A 22088-nucleotide genomic window follows, 5' to 3' on the forward strand; every position below is an offset into this window, starting at 1 on the left:
TGAAGGCTCCAGGTCAGTTCTTTAAATGAGGTTGCATCTGAAACCTGATATAAACACATTTCATTTGAACACCTGAATGCCTGAAGAGTCTCTCTGTAGATGAACTCACGTCTGCCCTCACTCATCTACCTGCAGGCTACAGTATGGAATGTGACCTTAGTTACTATACTACTGCAATGCACTCATCTGGTGCAGTGTTGTACTGAATGGAGAGATTACCTTTGGTGGCCAGTGCATGTTACAACAAAGACAAAGTGAGATTTTTCTTTTAAAAAGTCACATACTGTTTTTTTTAAGGCATAGACCATTATGAAGCAAAGAAAATGACAACAGATGCATAATATGTCATTTCAGAAGATTTATTTAGACATTTTAAAGTAAGAAGTACATGTCATTTTCATATTGTCAGTCAGAAAAACAACAAGCATGCTTAATAGTTCTGCATAAACGCACGCGTGAACACATGAAGAAACAAGCCGCAGATAACTTTCAAAAAACAAAATCAGCAAATACACTTTAGGGAGAACAGAATACAGTATGTTGTTGTGTTGTTGCTGAAACATTCTTATAATCCACACATTTATTTCAGGAAAATCACAAAATATCAGCATTTGTTTCGTATCACCAAAACAGTAGTCTATACATTAAATATACAGATATCAATATCTCAACAGCATCTCAGCATCACACATGTGTATGAACAGGAGTGTGTGACTCTGGTGTTCCTGCAGCATGCTCAACTGCCAGGGCCACAGATCAAGCACCAGGTGCTTACATCACAATGGATGTTGCTACGGTTACGTGGCTACCGCGGAATGTTGCGCAGTGTAGAAAGTAGACAGTTTAATTCAAACCAGAAACACACAGAGAGAGAGAGAGAGAGAGAGAGAGAGAGAGAGAGAGAGAGAGATACGTGGAAAAAAGGAGAAAACAGAAAAAGGGAAAGAGAAAAAAAAAGGGGGAGAAAAAGAAGAGAAAAAGAGGGAGTAGAGAGAGAGGAAGAGGGGGAGAGAGAGAAAGAGAGTGAAAAGTGAAAAGTGAAAGGAGGGGGAGTACTGAGGATAGAGAGAAAGGGTGGCAGGTGGACGAACCTGTTGGAGGAGGAGCTCATGTGATCTGGCACAGGGACACTGAGGAGCAAGCAACCCCAAACCCTGGACAGAGGGGCTCAGTGAATGTGGAGTGGAACGTGTGCAGGTGGGTGAGTGTGCGAGAGGAGACGCTGTAGAAGGACAGAGTGCCGGCCGGCCAGTCCAGGTGCACTCCTACTCTTCTGGAGCCGGAGAAGGGGGCAGGTATGTCAGTCTCTTCCTTATTGTGCCAGACAGAGTAACTGTCAGGAAAGTAACTGGGAGGAAGGCAGAACAGACTCCAGGACTTGGCATTCCGTCCCATTATGACGTCATCACTGATCCCTTTCCTCTTGATGCTTTTATAGGCCACAGATATAACAGCTCCATATTCATCTCCACTCCACTCAACCTCCCAGTAGCAGCGTCCAGTCAGACCCTCTCTACACAACACCTGAGGACACCAGATGGAGTCAAATCTCTCTGGGTGTTCAGGATACGGCTGCTCCTTATCCACATATGTCACCTTTCTGTTCCCCTCAGAGAGAGAGAGAAGTCTGTTTGCTGTGTTTGGGTCCAGTGTGAGATCACAGGCATCTGCAGACAAGAGGAGAGAACATGAGAACACACACACACACACACACACACACACACACATACACACACACACACACACACACACACTAGTGTGAGATCACAGGCATCTGCAGACAAGAGGAGAGAACATGAGAACACACACACACACACACACACACACACACACACACACACACACACACACACACAAACACACACACACACCAGTGTGAGATCACAGGCATCTGCAGACAAGAGGAGAGAACAAGAGAACACACACACCAGGGCTCAACATTAGCTTTTAAAAGTGGTTGCCAACTGGGCAACCAGGCATGAGGTTTTGGTTGCCAAATACAAAAAAATGGTTGCCCCATTATTAAAGGCCTGTTATTTCAGTTTTCTATGTGCACTAAAATAAGGCATATCTTTAATGCCTTGGATACATACTGTCTGTATCTACAATATGTTTAATTATGGTGTGTAGGGCTAATTGAGTGCACATTGGTTGTGTGTACAGTCGGTGTAATTGAGTGCCTGTCACTTTAAGAAATACGTGGTGAGAGTAATTAGCCAACACAGTCTACACTAGTGAATAATAATAGTTGCGCATAACGCATACGGATGCAATCAGAGGTGCAATTCATTGTTTTCTATAACCTTCGGTTAAATAAATGTTTGAAAATGAAACAAGTCGAAGACAATCTTTTTGGGATCATAGAAGAGATAAGTATCTTTTAATGTTAATGATTTTAGTGACCACTACACGAAGGACATACATGACGATGACCTGAGCTAGCGGCAGGGGCTCTCTCCAGATGTAAAAGTTTGCCAAGGTTGCGTAGCCTTCTAAATGAACCCAAAAGTAGGCCTAAATTGCCTAAATTGCCTAAATCCCATAGCTTAGACAGGTTAGCAACACAAATGAGAGATGCAATAGAGCAAATCAACTTGATATTAGCCTATAATTATGTGTTACAATAGCATCTCTTAAACTAGTAGCAGCCATGTTTCGCTGTTTATGGCACTGCTGCGCGTGTGTGTGTGAGGGGGAAAAGACGCACAGGCTAGCTTCTAGGGGAGAGGGTGCCTTGTGCACACGCATGTTAGGCTTTTTCAGAAGAACATGGTCATTATAGTATCGTAAAGTAGGCTAACATTAGGCATTGTGACATTTTTAGTTTAGTATCGGTGAACCGTGCAACACTATAATCTTCATGCCTACTTGAAAAAAGTTTAATTTCTTTACTGTTACCTGCGTTCATTTGCCGGGCCATCCCGAGTTTTAGGAAATTAAGTTTACGTTGCCCACCACATGTATGAAATGCTGAAATGTATTGATAATTATAACAAAAAAAAAAGAAAATAATAATCAAACTACAGGAAAAACGGGGCAATGTTGTGGTTGCCACAGGGGCAACCAGGAGTGAGGAATTGGTTGCCACTTGTCATAATTTGGTTGCCCGGGGCTACTGGGCTACCGTTAATGTCGAGCCCTGACACACACACACACACACACACACACACACACACACACACACACTACCAACACATACAAACACACGCACTCACACACGAGAATACACACACACACACACACAATATGCACATGGGAAATACAAACACACACACACAAACACACACACACCATACCAACACAAACACACTTCTAATCACCCTACCAACACACGAAAACACACACACACCTACTCAACCGCCTCGCATATACACTCCTACTCACCCTACCAACACAAACACACACACACACACACACACACACTTCTGCTCACCCTACCAACGCACACACACACTCCTACTCACCCTACACACATACACACACACTCCTACTCACCCTACCTACCTACACAAACACACACACAAACACACACACACACACACACACTAGTCAACCTACCAACACACACTCCTACTCATTCTACCAACAAATACACACAAACTCCTAGTCATCCTACCAACACATACACACACTTCTACTCACCCTTCCTACACACACACACACACACACACACACACACACACACACACACACACACACACACACACACACACCATATGAAACAAAAACATACTTCTACTCACCCTTCCTACACACACAGACACACACTCCTACTCACCCTACCACACACACACACACACACTTCTACTCATTCTACCAATAATAAACACACACACACTCCTAATCACTCCACGTACACAAACACACACTCACCCTACCAACACAAAACACTCCTACTCACGCTACCTACACACAAACACACACACACACACACACACACACACACACACACCTTGTCAGCACAAACACACACACACACACACTCCTACTCACTCTACCAACAACACACATACAGACACCATGTCAACATAAATACAAGCACAGGCGTGCGCACGCACACACACACACACACACACACACAAACACTATACCAGCACAATTACACTCCTACTGTACTCACTCTTCCAACACACAAAATATGTCAACTCAAACAAACACACACACACTTCTACTCAACCAACCAACAACACATACAGGCACAGGCACGCACACACACATGCTCCCTGCTATTAGACACCCACACACACATTCAAGCATTGCATGTCAAAACATGTGACTGTGAATGATCACATACTGAATAAACATTAAAAAAAAAACTTACATCTCAGCAAATGTGGTCGTGCTCTGCTTACAGAAGGCCCCGTTCTGTAAGAAAGAAAAACAAACACACATGAACCATTTCACAGATATCAAGCACTGTTGTTTTTCTGTTTGTGCTACCTGTGAAAAGTCAAACGATTTATTACCCCACAGAAAATAGTCTGCTGCCGTATATATTTCCCCCGCTATAAAGTAATGAAGTAACTCTCTTTCCAGCTGTCTTTATCGCATGCAAAGGCATCCACATGTCCCAAGGTGGTGCCACAAGGCCGCTCTAGTTCTCAGAGGGAGAACATCTTGAGGTAAAAAGCCCCGACACTGTCTGTCCTGTACTTAGATTAGAGTTTGAGAGCAACGTGATGACTCCCTCTGAATAAAAAAATTCCAACAGTGCAACTCCATTATTTAATGCATGTGTCAGGGACCAGGTGTCCCAACATACAGAATTAATAGCCTCTCTGACAGACAATCAAGAAAAAATGAATAAATAAATAAATAATAATAATAAATAAAATGTCTTGTATCATGGGGATACACAGCTCCCTGTTTGACTGTTAATCAGCCTGGAATCTCAGAGGCATTCAAATTTGGTAAACAGTGTTGAACGTTTGTGACAAAATATACTTTCTGTGGACAGTTAGATTTCAGAGAATTTCTTGGTGTAAAGCAGGGGTAGGCAACCTATGGCACGGGTGCCACTGCTGGCACGCCGAGGCATAATCACTGGCACACGCCACCAGCATCAGCAGAAAAAAAAAAAATCTCATACTGACAAAGTGACAAACTACGAACCCCAGATAAAAAAAAAGCTCAGCCAAGAAAAGGACAGGGATCACACTGACTGGTAGGCAAGATATACCTTTTAATTGAGACATATAGCCTATGATTAATTTTAGCCTCAGCCCACACTGTTCAGTTAAATAGGCCTGCTGTTGCCTATACAATGTTGTGGCCGTTTCGTTTGTTATGCATGGCTATAATAATAATAATAATAATAATAATAATTAACATTTTATTTTATTAGCACATTTTCAATGTAAAATAAAATTCCAAATTTGTAGAAGTATATTCCCGTTGTTTGTGTGTGTTTTTTAACCATCATTGTTGATAGTGGCACACTCATTGACTAGAAATGTTGAAGTTGGCACTGGAGGTCTCAAAGGTTGCCGACCCCTGGTGTAAAGGGTCCATTTTAACAGTAACCCTTCGTCCAGTTCCACTGAGTGTTCAGAAATGTTCGCGGACAACACAGAAGACTGTTTGCAAAGGTTCCTAAACTTTCAGCTAAGTTTGCAAAATTCAAATGCACCTCTAAATATTTGCATTATTGGATGCTGCATCAAAAGAAACAACAAATACACTTCAATATAAAGCAGCTATTACAATACAATACATATTAGAAAATAGGCCACTACACTCTGTATGAATAAATTAATATTGTCTACACAACGGAGACAATGTCTAAATGTGCAGCACTGGGGTTTCTTTTTGAACATACTTAAGTATCACCAGTTTACAGACAGGATCCTCCAGTCTAGCGGATAACAGCTTCAGTCCTGATTCTCCAGGATGATTGTAGCTCAGATCCAGCTCTTTTAGATGGGAGGGGTTTGAAGTCAGAGCTGAAGCCAGAAAACCACAACTCTTCTCTGAGATGAGACAATCAGAGAGCCTGAGGGAGAGAGAGAAAGAGGGAGAGAAGGAGAGAGAGATTGTCCTTTTCATTTTCCCTTGCATACTGGTGACATTGTTTGAATCTGAAGTTATTTGTTTATTTTACAGATAGATCTGATTAAACTATTTATCAATTGATTGAACAAGAAACATTCCTTGAGAGGCGATATCTCATGACAACCCCACTCGGACACTCTGCTTTTTGCTCTGAATTGTCCATTGTGACATTCCATTTCATTCAGAGTGAGAGAACAGCGATTGCATAACAGCATTCCATTTGACAGCTATTAAAGGGATAGTTCGGGTTTTAAGACACGAAGTTATATGGGTTCCCCGTCAGCAACGTTGTGCATCAGCACTGACTTACCCCGCAACAGCGTCCTGTGAGCCGAGATCCAGCCGGTTTTTGATGCTGAAGAAAGTAGTCCGGCAAGTTTCTGGGGTCACGAAAGTAAAGTGTTTTTCTTCTCAAAACCATATGCGTTCAAAAGAGTGATATATTTGCACCACAAAAACTTTGTCCAGGAAAAATTCAAACCTTGTTATCACTTACTTATTTTTCGCGATTCCTATCACTGCGCGCTACTGACAGCTGGACAACGTTTTTGTGGTGCAAATATATCACTCTGTTGAACGCATATGGTTTTGAGAAGAAAAACACTTTACTTTCGTGACCCCAAAAACTTGCTGAAGAAAATAGTCCGGCATCAAAAACGATCAAAAACCGGCTGGATCTCGGCTCACAGGACGCTGTCGGGGGGTAAGTCAGTGCTGATGCACAACGTTGCTGACAGGGAACCCATATAACTTCGTGTCTTAAAACCCGAACTATCCCTTTAAGTGAGAAAGTTGTTTCAATTTTAATTTCAATTTGAACTATTGGAAGACTGGAACTACTTTTTAGGGTGAATGGGGAAAAATCTAAATAAATGATAGAAGACACAATTTGGTGTCTTTCAACACAATTAATTGGTATTAGAACTGTTAGCAATATGGTACGAGTCAGTGGTGTTGGTAGCAGATATTGCTATGGCTGTGATAACCTGCAGCACAAGGCCAAATAAAAGCCATGGCAATATGTGCTACTAACGCCACTCTCACTTGTGCCATATTGCTTCATTATAAACTAATATGACAGATTTGATCAGTTCACAGACATTTTAAGACTCACAAAATACGCTGAAAAGGTAGACTGTCCCTGCACAATGATATAAGCAAAGTAGGATGCTTCATTTGGCTGACCAGTTGATGTTTATTTTTACGTCTTCATAGTTATTCTAACTAATGAGGATATTTAAGACAAAGGAATGTCCCACCTTAATGTGTGCATTTTGCAGTTGGAACGGGACAGTCCCTTACAGAGAAGTTGAGCTCCAGAATCCCCCAAGTCATTGTCACTGAAGTCCAGCTGTTGCAGGGTGTTTGGTGACTGTAGAACTGAAGCCACAATCTCACACGATTTATCTGCGAGTTTACAATCAGCAAGCCTACATAGAAACACAACATAAGATACCATGAATACATGGAAAGATGTAATGTTTCCATAATGCCCTGATAAATAAATAAAAATCAAGAACACAACATCATATCAGATCAGATCGCTACTGTCGCCATACTGGGGTCAGCAGCCGTTCAGCTGGTAAAGGAATTCGCTTACTGTAGCTGATTTAGCATAGATTCTCCCCACATGTTGTCGCTGCAGCTAAAGGCGAGCGTTTGCACACTCGCAAGGTCTCTGCTAAGATACAGTGGAGTTGGACTTGTATGTGGACTTGACAAAGGTAAAGACGCAATTACTGTTACAATGGAATGTTAACAAATCGTTCAAATTCAACTGTTTAGGGGAAAAAAACAAACGTTCGGTGCTCGGGCCGCAGACTCAGTACGAGCCGTTGGCGACACTGACTTGCAGGCGTTGGATCACAGCAGATCTAACGTTGGTAAGACAGAAGTCCTCAAAGCCTGGCGAGAAGATTCAATAATTTTCAGGGCGGTCGTTGGCCCTCTGCCCTCTGATAGCCTACATCTACTCAAAATCTGGCGAGAAGAATCAAGGACGACGTTACCCGCTGTGGTTTACTCTTGTTGCTACTTTCTTATGTGGAACACTAACATCGGACAACGGTATTCAGAGGCGAACCATAACGTTTCGCTTCCATTAAAACCGAAATGAAATGATGAGAAAAAAATACTATTGAACTTATTTTCAATTTGACGTACATCCATGACAAAGGTAACGTTAAATAAGAAATTTCTCACCAGTGTCTATAGTTAAAAACACTGTTGTGGTTAGCTAGACACTCAGCTAGCATAATAACGTCCTTACCCGAAAAGTTGAGCTGTCAACCGTTAACCGTATTGGGTCCAACGTCCTTCCCCCAGTTTCACTGAATAACTAATTCTAGTATAATTGATTACAGTAAACCAAGATCTTAAGAAGTACTGAAAGGACAGGAAAAAGAGTTTACATGCCTACCTGGCGATAAGATTGAAGTATTTTGTCCCACCACCCACAGCAAAACGAGGCAGAGAGCAGAGTTACTCGACGTGGTTCACTCACTGACTCAGAATTAACTTTAACGGCTGGCTGCGCGCTGCAGTATTTATTCCGAAGGTGACGTGTATCTCTCGTGCCAGACAATACAGAGAAAGGATAGGACAGGACAGTGGTAAGAGAAAAAGGATAGAAATATAGAACTGATAGGATAGAAATAGTTCTCGTTTGCTCGTTTAAGGATAGAAATAGTAATGTATCCAAAACGCTATCCATTTTAATGCATTTCCAAAATCATTTTTTTATGATTATTTTGTTTTCCAAGTAATTTCAGTGCAACTGTAGGCCTAATTTGATTTGTCTTTCAATCAAAACAACCCAACTGCACTTTTTATGCTATAGCGTTCTGGAAAAGAGTTCTTCATGTATAGGCCTACCAAACAACAACCACAATAAATAATGACTCTGACATAATTGGGTGGTTAGGCTACAGCCACTAGATGTAGGCATGTCATCTCCTCCCTAATGAATCAGCGTTCGCTTGTAGCTGGCTGCTATGGTTTAGCCAAAGGAATGACACTTAGTACAGCCTTTGGGCTTTATTGTGGGTTTTTTTTATATCATTTTGAACACTTGATGTTCAGTAAAGTTTCAATCAATCAATCAATCAGTCAATCAATCAATGCTGATGAGCTCCAGATAATTGGTAAACATGACCCCAAGGACATGGACATGTAGGATAGGTAGCTTCTGGATGAAGAGGAAGACAAGGATGTGCTAGAGCAGGAGAGTAATCTCCTATCATCCTCAGCTGGGTACGCATGTTTGAGAGTGTGTGTGTGTGTGTGTGTGTGTGTGTGTGTGTGTGTGTGTGTGTGTGTGTGTGTGTGTGTGTGCAAGCCCAACTGTAAGCATGCACATTTGTGGTAGTGACGAGAGCACTGCTCTGATTTCCATGTCCATTTTATGTTGTGGCCTCTGAGCCGCCCGTAACAACAGTCAACATAATCAGGAGACATTATTCTCTTGTAATGACAAAGATTATACACACACGCACAGATCTGAAAGGTTTTAATAAGATGTAGTTTATGTGTTAAGTGGATAAATTGAAGGGATGTAATGAATATTGTCCCAACGGATCAGCCAATATTTGCCTAATTAAACAATAAAATAAAAAATGTCAGGAAATACATGCAAGTGCTTATTCCAACCTTAATATCTGCAGTATGCTATTGGAACTTGACAGTCCCTTAGAGAGAAGCTGCACTCCAGAATCCCCCAGGTCATTGTTACTGAAGTTCAGCTGTAGCAAGGAGTTTGGTGACTGTAGAATTGAAGCAGCAATCTCACATAATTTATCTGTGAGCTTACAATCAGCAAGCCTGCATAAGAACACAACAAAACATAACATGAATAAATGGAAGATATTGTATTTACACAGTGCCCTGATAAATAAATAACAATCTAGAGACATTTCAACAACAGTGCAAAAATCACTGTGTAGGCCTATCACTATGGTCAAACCGACACACACATATACATGCACGCACGCAGGCAGGCACACCTGAAAGATTTTACTTTGATGTAGTCGAAGGTGATGTAGCTAAATTGTAGGGGTGCAATGAATATTGGCCTCACATTGGCCTTGTTGACTTGTATCGGCTTATTTGTAAAAACGGATGAGGTTTATCTGTAATATCAATTCTGCAAAAGCTAAATGTTGTGTTAAGCAAAGACTGGCACATTCAGAGTTAATGCTGAAGGGCTGAACGACTTGCATATTGTTTCACTGTCACTATAGCATACTAACAACAATTAAGGAAACAAACAAATACAAAAAGTATGTCAATAAATGGCCTTACACCAACCTTAATGTCTGCAGTTTGCAGTGGGAACTATACAGTCCCTTAGAGAGAAGCTGAACTCCAGAATCTCTCAGGTCATTGTGACTCAGGTCTAGCCCTATCAGGGAGTTTGGTGACTGTAGAACAGTAGCCACAATTCCACATGACTTCTCTGAGAGTTTGCATGCAGCAAGTCTGCATAACAACATGAGAAAAGATCAAATTAAAGGGCTATTGTTTGAACACTGCACCACTAAATCAACATGATCAAAACAGATTATTCCCCTGTAACGACAGTACATCATGGCTATCACAATACTAAGATCAATCTTTTAATAGCTTATATTTTAAAAACGTGGGCCTATAGCCAGTATATTGTAGTGGAGACTAAACGCAAGTAAACACAGTTTATCCACCTCTCAAAAGAGTTTATTCACCAATTGCAACTTTTAATATTCAAAAAACACACTGTGCATCCACAATATGTTCTCATCAACACTGGAACCATCACTGGTATTGTTATAAACATTGGATGATAACCTCCACCATCGTCAAACATGTTCTGCATGCCTTTTGTTTAAAAAAAAAAAAAAAAAAAAAAACATGATAGAGCATTACCGTCATCACATAATTCATGGCCACCTCTTTTTAAAGTTTTTACTACTACACCCCTGCCTAGAGCTTATCTATTTCATAACATCTAAAAAACAGGCTAACGTCTCAAATATGTCTAATATAAAAACAAAAAGAACACTCTCAGAAATGGAAGTACCAGTGTGTACCTAAAACGGTACAAATGCTTGTCGCTGGGGCAGTACCCTTTTGAAGTACAATAATGTACCCCTAATGCAGGTACCGTTTGGTACCCTAGCCATTTGTACCCATCAAGGTACACTTGTGTACCTGCAATGACCGAAATGTACCTGTGTATATCATTACAGCATAGCAGCCTTAAAAGGTACTAATCTGTACTTTAAGGGTACAACCCCAGTGAAAATTTAAGGTGGTATAATTGAAATGTATTCACACAACCAATAAGAAAAATCACTTTGTGATATTACACACAATACTCCACATGAATACAGGTACATAAAAGTTAACACATTCATATCAAAACATCAAAGTATCTTACATTAATCAATATGCATATTAACGTAAAACATGTTGTAACTCTTTATGTAAGTGTAAATATAAAACAGTTTGATCTCCAATATTTTGCTTCCACATTGTGTTTATATGCAGAGGGAAAAAAATGATTAACTTGCACCATAGGTGATCAATATTAATAACCTTGATCTATATTATACCAATATTTGAGTCAACCACTTCACACAAAAAAACCTTGCATGCTTTTAAGTTCATGTTAATACTAACATATGAGATGAAAATGTAGTATCTGCTTACCGTCACCATTACAAATGCATTAAAATGTTACAAGAGAAAAGCTCCAAGCACTATCGCATCTTGTGCTTGTCACTTAAGGTTTTTACAAAACTAACATTGTCCTTGCAGTAACTTTGCAGTTGCTATAATCTTAGAATTCTCATGTTTGGATTCACAGTGCATACACTAATTGAGTGAAAGATACGCGTCTTGAAGTGTGATACAATGAGTCACAATGACATCATTGAGTAATATCTCAGAAAACAATGTGAAAGCCTAAGCAAATATTAGCAAGCCTATAAACATATACAATATAAACACACTCCAATCCTTCCATTTGGGTAGAATGAGGCGTGCCATTAAAAAGCCAAGAGTCTCAAAAGGCACTAAAGTTCAATATCAAAAACTGGCAGAAATCCAACAAATTCTTCAGGAGGACTTCGACTGGAACCTTACTTGATCTACAGGACGTTGACATATTTTCAAGCAGTGGTATCACCAATGACAGCAGGGGTTGTACGTCTGTTGGAAGCAAAATGTAAACACAAACCTCAGAATTAGATATTTTCAACCACACAAATAAATAGCCTCAGACAGATTGTGTAAAATACACATGTATGCAACTACAGTATGTCAATCCACTCACCTGGCATAGATCATTGCTAAGTCATTGCAAGTTCCGTGGACTGTCTGACTCTCCCAACACTTCTCCATACATCCTTTTCACCTTATATTCATAAAGCTGCCCGCTCCGCTATGCGTTTGAGAGAGAAATGGCATATGCAATACATTAATATAAATTAAAAAAAATGACACAATGAAACAGCACAAGATGACCCTAAGCAATAATTTCTCCTGGACAAACTAAACAATCTAAAAATTGTCTGTATTATTTTCATTTCTATGTGTATTTAACATCAATAAGAAAAATACTATCAATACATTAAGAAAAACGACCAAGTTGTGTTACTTACGTAGCCATTCCTTCAGTAAAAGCAGAGCCATAGTTTTCTCTATCACTCTGAGTAGAGGTACTTCCACACGCCAACATTCTGCCATGGTGGTTATCTGTGTGAGAGGGATTAACGTTAGCAGCTAGCAGAACGTTTCATAAGGTTTGTTCATAAGGTTAGGCAAAGTCTTTTTAAAGCAAGTCACGTCACTCGGCAGCCATATTGGCCATGGGGTCGGGCAGCGACTTTGACCGGAACAAGACCAGGCTCTATCTAAATGAATGGGGAGAGAGCTGGATGTCCATGTTCCGAGGTGTAAGAGACATACAAATCACATGTTTGAAATCGCGATGAAAATCTGACTAAAATCGCTGAAAAGGTTTGGTGGTTTTGTATCAAATTAACGCTTAAAAAGCCTTTTTCTTACTGGTAATTTTGGACTGCGCATGCTCTATTCTTCCCGACGCAGCTTTCAAAAAGCATGACCGCCAAGGATCGGCCAAATGATTGGAGCAACGGCACTGGAAGAGGCGGGACGTGCAAACCATAGCCAACCGGTGTAAACAACCGCCATCTTTCGCGTTACGAAGTTACCCCATGCTTTTCAATGGGCGATTTTTCCAGTGCAGTGTCTCCTCATATATAAGTGTCTCTGGGTTAGGTTACTAGCGAGTGCTAATGTTAGCCTTTAAGCCAATTTGACTCAACAGTATTCACTAACTTCACATTAAAATGGGAAACAGTGATAAAACACACACAAAATACCTTTCCTTAACATCTATCATGATAGTCATGCATTACCGAAGGCGTTTGAACACCGTTTAAAAATATTCATAGCTAACATAGGCTACGTTGCTAGCGAATGCTAAGGTCAGCCTATTATGCCAACAATTTGACTCAGTTAACAGTATTCAATATTTACAAACCCGAATTTCGATAAATTGCAACTACATCTTACCTCTGAATAGCGTTGCCTCCTGTTCCATAAAGATTATGCCAGCACCACAGCACGTTTCCCCACAGCAAGCTCCTCTGCTGAAAACTGCTCCTCCATTACTTTGAGTGAGACGAAAAAATAACGGTTGCTCCCGAATCTCCTCCCCTATCAACTTCTGAGTGACAGTCCATGGGCTTTTTGTACCCATAGGTATAATATGGTCCCTTGGTGAAAAGGTACATTATTTATGTACCCGAAATGGTACCTATTAGTACCAATACAAGGTACAGGGTCAAAATTGTACTTGAAAGAACGAAAATGTACCCCAACAGTACCCCTATTTTTGAGAGTGAAGAATCCAGTGTTAAGTAGCTGTATTAAAATGTAGCCTATGCAAATAATTGTACATTTCATTAGATAATGCTCATTTACATACTAGCTCTAAGGATATCTAGGAGTTCAACATTTTAGCCCATTCACCTGTAAGATATTCCTCGATAGACATACAATGGACATAAAAGGGCTGATAAAACACAAAAAGCTACCCCAAACGCAAGGCTATCAGATATGTTCTAATTCTAGGGTGGTTACCAGAAATCACTCAGCAAGTTATTCTCCTGAATGGTATACTGATTGACCAAAATCTGGCTTATTGACTAATAAGATAAGAGAGCAGATTTCTAACGTATGAGAAAGGGGTTATACAGTATGACAAAGGGGGGGCAGAACAGGAAGGTGGGCAGAGAGAAATACAGCATAACATGAGGAGAGGGAGGAGAAAAAAAAGGCAACCCTCAGACTATGCTCCTGTGGAGAGTACAGTATGGGGGCAGGAAAAAAACACCTCAGCATAAGCACATAATCATCATCACACATTACAACATAAAAAACTTGCAACTGGGAAGGGGGAGGGGGGTTGGAGGTAGCCCGGCGCAGGTAGCAGCCATAATCGGGTCCTCCCCCATGAAAAACAATTTTAAAAAAGAAATATGAACTAGATACAATTTCCTGAATTCTAGTACACTTTGACAGGCCTCTATCTAACCAAGTAAAGCTTTTGATTAAAAAACCCATTCGGAACAGACTTTAATAACCTGCAATCTTGCATGCAGTAGCCTATATCTGTTGAATTAATTTCTTTAATGTTTTGAATGCAGGCCTGAGTGGCTAATTGGGAGCTTAGGGAGGATTCCCGGTGAGCCGTTTACATTTTGGGCCATTCTGAATATAGTGAGCTTAAAGATATGTTTTTGAAGTTCACTTGCTGCGCCCTTGTGCGCACGCATAGCCCTACATGTGTGCTGTGAGGATATGTAATGAAAACCTGAGAATGAGATGTAGTTCTATTAGCATTTGTAATGACGTGGAATGGATTTGACATGAACATCGGAGATATACTAACAGTTTTAAAACAGCACTGACATTTTGCATGGCGAAAGTGGTGGGTTCCAAACCAACAGCGAACTACAAATGAGAGCCGGAACCATATGTGCTACCAACGCCACTCTCAATTGAGCCAAATTTCTCTATTGCAAACTAATGTGACACAGATGAGTTATTTAAAGACTCACAAATAGGCTCAAAAGTAGAATTGTCACTATAGCGTATGTGGCATCACAAGTGGACATGTGGTACAGAAGTGCCTATCCCACGACAACATGGCCCCCAAGCGAACGTGTCCCAGAGAGCACCACACGGACAGGTGCAAATGAGCAGGCGCAGAGGGACAGAGAACAAAGGGAGCTGAGACAGAGAGCATGCATGAGGTTTGGTGCTGTTTTGAGCAATATTGCTGGTTTAAAATTGCTATTTTGAAAGCGTTTGTCGGGCAGATGACAATAGCATTACATCACAGTGTGCGTTGCAGGACACTGGTATTGAATCACCTGGGACAGCCAGATCATGTCCCAAAGGCCAGACCTACCAGCTGTGACCAGATGCACATATTTTGAAAGCGGTTGACCACTTATTTACCACTTAAAATACTTATACCACGGTATTTTCATTCATAAAAAAACACTCTTTGGTCAATTTTTGCTGACCGTCAAAACAACCAAAAATCTGATATTGTTTGCACCTCCAAGTGGTCTGTGCTGTAAGCTTGTGTGAAAGAATTGAATTTTCTGGACTTTGTGAAGGTATATTTTCTTTGCTACCCACTAAATCTTTTTAAATTGGATTGAATGTTTTGCGTTGGACTACTGCTGTGACATAAAACTTCTGCTTGCTGGCCCCAGCCGTGGCGCAACTGGCTGGGGCACCTGCACCGCACGCCGGCGACCCGGGTTCGATTCCCGCCCCGTGGTCCTTTCCGGATCCCACCCCAGCTCTCTCTCCCACTCACTTCCTGTCATTCTCTCTACTGTCCTGTCCAATTAAAGGCATAAAAAGCCCAAAAAAATAACCTTTAAAAAAAAAAAAAAAAAACTTCTGCTTGCTTGGCATCACGTTTGGACTCTTCTCTGCTACATCCCACCTGCTGTATGAGTCATGCATACGTCTTTTAACATCATTTATTTATAACTAGGCTATAGGCCACTAAGGAAGCTTTAAAGAAATGAAAAAATTAGACGGGTTCAGGCAAAGATCTTCAGCTCTAGCCTATAGCCTACACTGTTAAAAAAAAACCTGTAAAATTACAGTAAAGTACTGGCAGCAATTATTCCAATAACTGACTGTATTTGTACAGTATTGATACTGTAAAAAGTAATTACAGGAAGTCACTGTATGCAATATTACAGTATTTTACTGTACAAATACAGTCAGTTACTGGCATAATTGCTGCCAGTACTTTACTGTAATTTTACAGGAACCTAAATTACAGTAAAATGCTGTTTCTGGATATAAGAACCATTCATTTGGTGAAATGAATGACTGCAATGCAAATTGCAAAACAATGCAAATTTATTAGCACAATTATAAAACATTACATGTTTGCACATAAGCATACAGAAGAAAGTTCTTTGCGGAACACCTATGCAATGCTCATTGTTTGTGTATCAGGAAGGGGCCATCCCCAAACTGTTCCCACAAAGTTTGGAGCATGGAATCCAAAGTCTCTTGGTTAATGCTGAAACATTCAGAGCTCCTTTCACTGGAATTAAGGGGCCAAACCCAGCTCAGGGATGGCCCCTTCCTGTTCCAACATGACAGCGTATCAGGGCGCAAAGCAAGGTCCATAAAGACCTTTGGGATGAATTAGAGCAGAGACTGAGAGCCAGTCTCCTCTCCCAACATCAGTGTGTAACCGCACAAATGCGCTTCTGGAAGAATGGTCAAAAAATTCCCATAAACACACAATACAAATTCACACACCCTAAGGATTAAGAATGGGATGTCACTTAAATTCATATGTGAGTCAAGGCAGGTGACCCAATACTTTTGGCAAAACAGTGTATGTGTTCACTGACATGAAATGGTGTGTGTGTGTGTGTGTGTGTGTGTGTGTGTGTGTGTGTGTGTGTGTGTGTGTGTGTGTGTGTGTGTGTGTGTGTGTGTGTGTGTGTGTGTGTGTGTGTGTGTGTGCCTCTGAGTTGATCTCGATGAAGCATCTACAAAAATACCAATAAACAAGTCAATCAACAATATTCATTCACCTTTGAATAAACACAAGGGTTGATGCAAGTTCATCCTGGTATTCCAGGTTGAACACATAATTAGAAACATAACACATCCAACAGAACAGCCAGCCCAGGGAAGAATGAGGACCCTTCACATATGATTTGTCCTTCAGTGGAAACCATCCACTTGCTCTTTGGAAGAGTTGGGTCTTCAAGAGCTTCATGTATACAGTACAATATGAATCCCATTCAGTGTCCTGTCATGCATTATGTCATCTCATAGGTTGTTGTAGCTGTCCGGCTGGCTGGTCAGTGTGCTGCTTTGGACCGTAGTAGTGGATGGTGCTCTCCCGTGTGATGCATCCTCTGTCTTAACTATCTGTTCAAGTGAAGTGGCCACAATACGTTTTCCTGTTGCTTTTGGAGAAGTAACGATACTGCATCTAGAGGGGGGTCATAGAATGGTGTAAACTTACATCAGACAAATTAAACTAACAATGTAGGCTACTGTAGGCTATAGTAGGCTGCAAATAATACATGTACATTGTAAAGTATTGGTTGCCACTGTACAGATGAAAATGTGAGGGAGGCATAGCCAAGTAAAAACAACAGTATTTAAACTATGCCCAGTGTTAAACCCAGTATTTTTTTCAGTTTTCAAAGACAAATATTATAATAACTATGTAATTAGGCCAGGCCATGAACATGTGAAGTCAATACAAACAGGCCTTTGCCACCATTTAATCAACATTCAGCAATTATTTCAAGTAGGCATCACATTAACTCTATACAGAATTAGACTATGAAAATGTGGAGCAGGCAATAGTAGGCAATGTCACTAGTTAATCAAAATTCAAAAAGAAACTATTTGGAAAATGTAGGCTATGTTTTTGCAATAATTTAAAGACCAGAAATAACTTACGTCATACACACGAATGTGATAGGTCAACTCGCCCGGTGCGTTGAGCCAGCTACTTCAAGCAATCAACCTGTGGGTAGTAACACAACACAAATAAATTTTTGGTTGCAATGATGGGGTTATCCGATTATAAACTGTCTAGCAGTTATCTGTCAGTAAAGATTTTAAATCAGCACTTCGTATCGTCACCAAGCAGCAGTAGGAGTAGACATTACCGTTGCGGTGGTGAACCATGCAGGCACAGGAGACACACAACTTCGGAAGAATTACACATTCATGTCGAAGCATTAACTATATTAGCACATGTTAACGTCATATGCATCCACGCACAAGTAAAGCATGGACGTAAAAATAGCAGTCGCTTTCAAAATAAACCAACGATGTTGATTTGCGTGCAGTATATTATGCTAAAATAGGCTGTTGACTAGCCTGTACTTTTCACGGACCTTACCCGGGCTGGTAGCTAGCAACATATAGCTGGAAGCTATGTCTGGGCTAGAAGCTATGTTTAATAACCGACATTTTAGTAACGTTAGATTATGTGCTTCCAGAAAAACATGTTATGGGGAACACTGGAATATGCTTTAAAAAAAATAAGGCTTTGTGCCATAGCAAAATGGCTAACATTAGAGCTACATATAGCCTATTAGTTAGCATACATTTAGCCAAATAAGAACGTAACAAAATAGAACAGAACACAAAGCAACAACGTCGACTTTATTTTTCCAAATAAATTGGCTAACTCGATTACAATCAATATGCACTTTATGATATAAGGAAAATATGAGATTCAACTTACCACGTATGCTACTTCTCAGAAGAAATCCGTGTGTCTGAGATAACGTAACGGTATCCAGAATCAAAAACCCAACGGTCTTCTCAATTTAAAAAGTACAGGAGCAGCCTGTAACCCCAGCCATTTTCCATGTTCTTTTCCAATAGTGCTTTGCAAATTACAGTTCATTTCTGTATAATCAGACACATAGTTTGCATGTCCCAAAATGCACTTCTCTTTACAGTTATCTGTTGTATTTTAGTAAACACAGATGATTCCTGTAAAATATTGCTGTAAATTGGCAGAAATTTTTAACAGTGTAGTTATAAATAAATTATGTTAAAAGATGCATGAATCATTCTTGACTAATGGCAAAAGATATGTGCGTGCGCAGATTTCAATAATGTCGGGCTGTAAACGGGTTCAGGCTTTTAAAAAGCTGTCAATCAAAATTTCGGGCTCGGGCTGAACACTGTCGGGCTCGGGCCTCGTCAGGTCTAACTTTTAAGGCCCGATTACTAACCTGACTTTCGCCAGATCCTGTAGTTCGCTGTCTGCTTCACACAAGGATCTGGGACTTCTCGATAGGAGATGTATTTCTGAAGGCGGGTCCTTGTAAAACATCCTCGCATGTGATTTGATAAACCACTTGCCTGTTATCTTGAATGACGTGCTAGGCTTCTTCAAACTCTTGCCAAACCCGGTCAGAAGAAGAGTAAAAACATCCTTGCCACCAATAAATGTCTTCAAAACTATTCTCTGTTAATCTTTTAAAGAATGAATACTCGATAGATTCGACAAAACGGTTGAAATAGCAGAATCAATGTCAGCACAAGACTCCTCGCTGCGTGCCGCCATTGTTATTTGAATCAAACACTCGCTTCGGCGCTCCTGATTGGTTGCTTATTTTTTGATCACTGGCCCAGGGGTTTGGATTGCCCTCGCGTCCAGACCCTTGTGTGGAGCTCAGCGAAACGCTTCTGGTGGAGCATGGCGGAACTACAAGGGTCTGGCGAGAGTCAGACTACTTATTACAGCTCTATCACACATATTATTAACAACAAAAATGAAGTACACAAACAATTACAAAATTAATTCAGAATATGCATGGCCTGCACCAACCTTAATGTCTGCAGGTTGCAGAGGGGACTAGATCGTCCCTTAGAGAGAAGGTCAACTCCAGAATCCCCCAGGTCATTTTCACCCAAGTCCAGCTTTATGAGGGAGTTTGTTGACTTCAGAACTGACACCATAATCTTACAGGAATTATGTGTGATTTTACAATCAGCAAGTCTGCAAAAGAGTTTGACAATATAATATGACAAAATAGGACAAACATAAATGCAAGGTGTTTGATACTTTAAAAAAAGGATATTGCAGTCTGATAGACAGAAGCTGAACTGCAGAACGTTAAAAGATGTATCATTTTACAAAACGCTACACATGTCCTTTCATGTTCACAAAAAACAGGTGCTGATGCCTATGTGTAAAGGTTGGTGTGGTGACCCTAAAGTAGTTCAACAACAGCAAATAAGACAGGCTAAATAAATCAAGAATTGTACAGTTCTATTGCAACAATTCCTGACTTTGCACTGCCCCTTAGGAGCCAAATATGTTTCCTGCTAAATGTTTGACCTGAATCATCTCCCCACCTTTCCAGTGATGCACATTAGGGTGGTCCTTATTTAACCTTTTGCAAAATGTTAGTGTCTTAATCTCTTAAACTGTTCCTTTTTACTTAAAAATTTGAAATATGCAAAACGTTTGAAAAAATATATATATTTAGAGGTAGCTCAATCATGTGGAAGATTGCCTAGCTTTGCAGCGTTATTGTGATATGTAAGTAATATTAAAAGTCGCTGCAAATTATTTTATTGAAATCAGAGCAACATGACAACAATGACAACAATCTCAAAAAACGTCTGAAGTCTTCAACAGTCCCCTTTGTCTGATTGTAGCAGAGGAAGACTGAGGTAGTCTCTTTGAGATTTAGATGATGGTGAAGAAATTATCCAAGCTCCATTCTAGATGCAGGCAGATTTAATCCAACTAATTCTGGTATGGTAGAACAAATCAAATAAGCTTCACTTTTTCACTTCTTCAATGACTTCTGCTCTTGGTACACAACACAGCTGCAAGCTGCCTTCGCTTGATTGTGTTTTGCTCATGCTTGCCTTTTTCTCATGCAGTTTAAGTATTTATACTCTTTGTATATATACTTTATATATTTTTTTATCACAATCTGTGAATTAGAGAAACATACACAGGTATGAAGATCCCACTAACCCGGAGCAGTTACATGCCTTGCTCAAAGTCACTTCAGCCATGGATGTGGATGCGGGGTTCAACCAATCCCCCTCTCACATTTTATTTCCCACTGGTCTGGATTCAAACCGGCAACCCTTCAGTTACAGGCTCAAAGTTCTAACCAGTAGGCCACGGCTGCCCCATACATATTTGGGCACATATTTGAGGTTCCTTGATTACAATTGTTTGAATGTTTGAAGACCAAAAAAGTGCTCTAAACCCACAATAACCAAGGTGATCATTAATAGAAATATTGATTCCACCAGGAAAGGTAAAACTGCTAAACCGGGTCATGGATGGGTTAATTTGGATAGTTTCTACAATAAGTAAACTGAGATATGTATCTAAAATATGTATCTAAAATACATATTTAGGAATATGCATTAGATGCTTTTATGGAGCTTTATTTTTAATTTCACCAGCAATTCAAATGATCTGTTTTTATGACAATTATCAAAATCTCAAAAGTTTAAAGCTATTGAGCTGCCAGTAATTATACTGCTATAAAAATGGGCATGCTGTATTTTCTCATATAAAGAAACAAATTGAAGGGTTAAGAGCATGCCAGTGAAGACTTCTTAAAATAAGGACCACCCTATGTGCATAGGTACCGGACAATAAGCTAAAAAGAAAAATCAAGGTTTTGGAAATGCTATTTTTTTATAATTAATGGGCAAATATATATGGTTTCCTGTGAGATGAGTCACGTGATTCTGACCCACATATCCATATTCACATGACCTAAAACACTTGGCCTAATGATATTCAAGCTTTTATTTCCAGTAGGGTTACAACGGGCTCTTCAAAGGCCTTCCAAAAATACCACCATTCAAATTGTACAAAATGCAGTGATGATGGCAAAGAGGGTTTTCACAGAAAAACCCAGATCCAACATATCTCTCCCATAAACATGGGTGTAGGT

The 22088-nt window shown here is 40.2% G+C and overlaps 1 protein-coding gene and 1 long non-coding RNA gene across 2 annotated transcripts in view; both read right to left on the reverse strand.

Annotated features, from left to right (window-relative positions):
- Positions 1-343: 343 nt before the first annotated feature.
- Positions 344-22088, reverse strand: part of LOC134099502 (NACHT, LRR and PYD domains-containing protein 12-like) — a 48765-nt gene continuing 27020 nt past the window's right edge. The window contains exons 8-13 of the mRNA XM_062552429.1: positions 10357-10527; positions 9700-9870; positions 7311-7481; positions 5819-5992; positions 4322-4365; positions 344-1667 (exon numbers count right to left, since the gene is read on the reverse strand). Coding sequence (XP_062408413.1) covers positions 1108-1667; positions 4322-4365; positions 5819-5992; positions 7311-7481; positions 9700-9870; positions 10357-10527 — 1291 coding nt within the window. The 3' untranslated portion in view covers positions 344-1107. The remainder of the gene's footprint in view (positions 1668-4321; positions 4366-5818; positions 5993-7310; positions 7482-9699; positions 9871-10356; positions 10528-22088) is intronic.
- LOC134062030 (uncharacterized) lies at positions 11805-13416 on the reverse strand. The gene is made up of 3 exons (XR_009935407.1): positions 12690-13416; positions 12362-12469; positions 11805-12237 (listed from the first exon to the last, which is right to left on the reverse strand). It is a non-coding gene; the product is annotated as an uncharacterized LOC134062030 (long non-coding RNA).

This window comes from Sardina pilchardus, chromosome 1 (assembly GCF_963854185.1).
Source record: "Sardina pilchardus chromosome 1, fSarPil1.1, whole genome shotgun sequence".
Classification (NCBI taxonomy): Eukaryota; Metazoa; Chordata; class Actinopteri; order Clupeiformes; family Clupeidae; genus Sardina; species Sardina pilchardus.